Source organism: Myotis lucifugus, unplaced genomic scaffold (genome assembly GCF_000147115.1).
Source record: "Myotis lucifugus unplaced genomic scaffold, Myoluc2.0 scaffold_276, whole genome shotgun sequence".
Classification (NCBI taxonomy): domain Eukaryota; kingdom Metazoa; phylum Chordata; class Mammalia; order Chiroptera; family Vespertilionidae; genus Myotis; species Myotis lucifugus.
The window spans coordinates 282,473-287,174 of record NW_005871324.1 but is presented as its reverse complement, the minus strand read 5'-3'; the positions used below and the strand labels follow the sequence as shown (position 1 = coordinate 287,174).

General features: G+C 51.6%; 1 protein-coding gene across 1 annotated transcript; it reads right to left on the bottom strand.

Moving 5' to 3' along the window:
* Positions 1-842: 842 nt before the first annotated feature.
* ZNF70 (zinc finger protein 70) lies at positions 843-4,190 on the bottom strand. Its single transcript, XM_014465003.2, has one exon. It carries the CDS (start codon positions 4,113-4,115, stop codon positions 2,769-2,771), a length of 1,347 nt encoding a protein of 448 aa, XP_014320489.1. The 5' UTR covers positions 4,116-4,190; the 3' UTR covers positions 843-2,768.
* Positions 4,191-4,702: the final 512 nt, after the last annotated feature.

Sequence of the window (4,702 nt, the reverse complement as noted above, 5' to 3'; positions counted from 1 at the left end):
AAAAATGAAAAGTACCTGGTCTTCACCATGGTTATTTGAGTATCTGTCAACCCTTCAGAAAGGGGTTTTAATCCTGTTACATAAATTGTCAAAAGGAGAAAGGAGACGGGCTGCAGAGGGTACAGGGGGAGAAAGTGCATCTTTCAAAACATGAGAACAGTATAAAATGGGTTGAGAGAGGCTGGGGGTGAGCTGAGGACAGAGGCTGGCACGAGCTCCATGTGGCTTGTTTAAAAGGGGTGAAGCAGATTGGCTGAAATGGGGGTTTATGTGCAGAAATACCCCAAAGGTTGGTTTTAAGGAGAGTGGTGACATGTGCAAAGTGATGCTTTAAAAAAATCAATTTGGTTGGGGTGCACAGGGTGGAGGGAGACACTGAAGGTGGGAAGGAAACTGATGACTGCCTGATAGGCACAGAATGAGGGGGTGCAGGAGGTAGACCTGGTGGGAGTTGGTGGCTGCTGTCACCCGCACCGAGCAGGTGTCAGCATTCTCTCCTCACTCCTGGTCCTGACAACGATGCCCAGCACCACCTGACCAGCCCAGCTGTGGTACAGCAGGTGCTGGGGGAGCCTGGGGTGCCGGTTAAATGTTTCACATAGCAAAGAGCGGGACTTGACAGAAGTGATCTTGCCAGACCACCAGACCAATCCTTTTAAAATCTCTGGCTACCAAGCCCCACTTACTCAGTAACAACTATGGCTCTCCCATTTTTTTTTTTTGTTAATCCTTACCCGAGAATATTTTTTTCCCATTGATTTTTAGAGAGTGTGGAAGGGAGGATGAGAGACACAGAGAGAGAAACATCGATGTGAGAGAGACACATGGATGGGTTGCCTCCCGCAGGCACCCTGACTGGGGCCAGGGATTGAGCCTACAATGGAGATATGTGCCCTTGACCAGAACTGAACCTGTGACCCGTTAGTCTGAGGACTGACTCTCTAACCACTGAGAAAACTAGCCAGGGCGGCTCTCCAATTTTATTCATTAAAACTGCACATATCTGCCAAGCTGAGCTTCTGATTGGCTGAAATAACCAGCTTTACCATGATAGGTTCATGGGATTCCAGCCATAAACGTTTGGAAAACTTCAAAATAGCTCAGACCGCCTCCTCCCACACTAGCTGAGAATCCTGCGGGGAATGCCAGTACTAGATCCCCATGGGCACACGAAGGCCTGAGGGCCTGGGAAAAACAATGACCAACTAGCCAGACCTGTCAGTGTGTGGTTCCTGGGCCACCTTCAAGCTCTGCTCAGTCAGGGCAAGCAGGCCTGTCATTTGAGAGATGTGGGGTGGCATGGGTGCCCAGCACAGGGCTCACAGCCTGGATGCATGCTGGGACATTATAACCACCTGGAGCTTTAAAAACACGCCACCGAGCCCCACCTCTGGGGAAGCCCACTGAACTGGTCCCAGATGAACACCAGTTGGCAGGGGGGAGAGCAGAGAGAAGTACAGGGACATGGACTGAACACCACAGGGAGGCTCAGGATGGCTTCCGGGAAACATCTGTAAGATAAACACAGGGCATCCCAGCCCAGGGTACAAGCCTGAGGGAGTATGGGGAAGCCTGGTTTAGTGAGGGCCTGCTGCAAGCTCTGCCATTTCAGGAAGCAGATGGGGACGCCTCTCCAGGTTTCAGGGACAGTGTTTCCGGGGCAGGGCAGAAGTCACTCTGGGTATCCATACTCAATCCCTAGTTGTCAAAGCACTTTCATATGTGCTCTCATTCTGAATGGGAGGCTTGCACCAATCCTCAAAGTGTGGGGCCAGATCCCACGACCTCCATTTCACGGGTAGGAAAACAGCCTTGGGGCTTCCTCAAGGACACATAGGTAGGAGGGATGGACCTGAGACTTGCACCCAGATCTCTGATTGAATCACCCTGCTTCCAACATCCCCTCGCCCCGCCCGAGCCTGCACTGGAAGGTGGAGAGGCTGCATAGCTGCCAGACCAGAAAGGGGCCCTGCTGATGTCCAAGGCACGCTGTGGTTTTAGGAGCCCCGGGTCTGGTGGAGGGCCTGCTCCTGGGGGGCACTGGTGCCATGGGCCTGGGCTGAGTCAGAGCTGGGCATCAAATGCCCTCTGGCCTGCAGGACCAAACCTCTACTCTCCTTGGAGACCCCCCTCACTCTAACACAGAATAGCATTAAGGGACCACACCAGGGACTCGCACCCTCCCTCCCAGTCCCAAACCTAATCCTTCCAGACACTCCCTTTGTTCTGTAACCTGTTTGGGTTGCACCTACAAGTACCCAAACCAGGCAGAAGATTCCATTTTGTGGCTGAGGTATCTACTTTTTGGATTCATTTTTCTTCAGCTAATTTGGACTGTGAGAATGGTTCCTTCTACTGAAAGTGCCAAACTGTAGCCTGATGTTAGAGTTCTCACCTGACATTCTCGTGGGTTTAACTCAACTTTCTCCCTCTTACAGTCATTTCTCTTCTGGATTCTGGAATAGAGGGCAGAACTGAACCTCACAGGCTTGGAAGCCAAATGTGAGAATGAGAAATCGAAGGCCCACTCTCTTTTCAGGTGCTCAGCCATTCTGGCAGCCTTTCTACCCCACCATCCTCCCTTGTGCTCAGAAAACCTGCTGATCACCTGGCCAAGAGGGGCCCTTGCTGCTGGTGTGGGTGCTCAGGAGCACCTAGGTCCAACTCTGTTACGGGGCAGGTGGATGGAGCCTTGCAGATAAAGTGACTGGGCGCGGGCTCCATCTGGGAAAGGCTTTCAAGCTTTGGTGTGAGCTCCTCCTTCTAATCTAGAGCTTCTCCCCAGCATGGATTTTCTGATGCCGAATAAGGTGTGAGCTCCCCCGGAAGGACTTGCCGCATTTGTTACACTCGTAGGGTTTCTCTCTGGTGTGGGTTTTATAATGTTCGATAAGGGCCGACCTGTGCCGGAAGGCTTTGCCACACTCATTGCACGCGTAGGGTTTCTTCCCGGTGTGGATTCTCTGGTGCTGAATCAGTGCGGAGCTGTGGCAGAAGGCCTTCCCGCACTGGCCGCACTCATAAGGCTTCTCCCCAGTGTGAATCCGCTGGTGCTCGATGAGGGAGGAACTCTGGCTGAAGGCTTTCCCACACTTGTGGCATTTGTAGGGTTTCTCGCCGGTGTGGGTCTTCCGATGCTCAATGAGGTTGGAGCTCTGGCTGAAGGCCTTCCCACACTCCTCGCATGTGTACGGTTTCTTCCCCGTGTGAATCCTCTGGTGCCGAATGAGGTGGGACCTGTGGCAGAAGGCCTTTCCGCAGAGGTCGCATTGGTGAGGTTTCTTTAGGGTGTGGATTTTCCGGTGCTGGCTCAGGCCTGAACTCTGGTTGAAGGATTTCCCACATTCCTTACACTGATAAGGTTTTTCTCCAGTATGAATTCTCTCATGTTTTCTCAGACTTGAGCTCCGACTGAAATCTTTCCCGCATTCCCTACATTCATAGGGTCTCTTCCCAGTGTGGGTTTTCTGATGCTGTGTGAGGGCTGAGCTCTGGCGAAAGGCTTTTCCACACTCTGGGCATTCGTAGGGCTTCTCCCCGGTGTGGATGATCTGATGCCTGAGAAGGTGCGAGCTCTGGCTGAAGGCCTTCCCACACTCACAGCACTCGTAGGGCTTCTCCCCGGTGTGGATCACCAGGTGCCTAAGCAGGTGCGAGCTCTGGCTGAAGGCCTTCCCACACTCCCGACACGCATAGGGTTTTGGTGGTTGTGCAGTTCTGTGAGGCTCATTAGGTCCCGAGTCCCCCCTGCCCACGAGCTCATAGTCGTGTTTGCTGGGTTCTTCTCCACCATGGATTAACTGACACATACTAAGGTCTGATTTCTGGAGGAAGGTTTGGCCAAATATGTCATCATCCTGGGGTTTGTTGACTTGGGGGATACTCTGGTGCTGAACAGGGCTTGAGCACAGACTGAAATTCCCCTCGTAATCATCATGTTCCTCGTTTGGCTCCCCAAGAGGGATCTCCTTATAGATAACGGCCATTTGCTCTAAACCTCTTTCCTGAAGAAATGCGTCCCCTAGGTCCTCCTCTGGGAAAAGTTCTTGCTGCATCTCTAACCCATCTTCAAACACAAAGGTCTCACCAAGCTTGGATGCCGGGGGAACCTCCATTGTGGATCTAGTATCAGCCCCAATGACTGTATTTCTTGAAAGATGTTCTTCTTTGGGACACACTTGCTGTTCTTACAATCTAAAAAGAAAAGGGACATTGTCAAGCAGACAAGTCAAGCACTTAGTATGTGCCTTCTTCCTGTGCCAGAATCAATGGTAGAGATAACAAAATAAGTATAAGATACAATCTTGGCCTGGCCGGTGTGCTCAGTGGTTAGAGTGACAGCGCATACATTGAAGGATCTTTTTTTTTTTAAATATTTTATTGATTTTTTTTACAGAGAGGAGGGGAGAGGGATAGAGAGTTAGAAACATCGATGAGAGAGAAACATCAATCAGCTGCCTCCTGCACACTCCCCACTGGGGATGTGCCCCCAACCAAGGTACATGCCCTTGACCGGAATCGAACCTGGGACCCTTGAGTCCGCAGGCCGATGCTCTATCCACTGAGCCAAACCGGTTAGGGCTACATTGAAGGATCTTGGTTGGATTCCAGGTCAAGGGCACATACCTGGAGGTAACCAACCAATGTGTCTCTCTCACATCTCTCTCTCTCTCTCTCTCTCTCTCTCTCTCTCTCGCTCTCG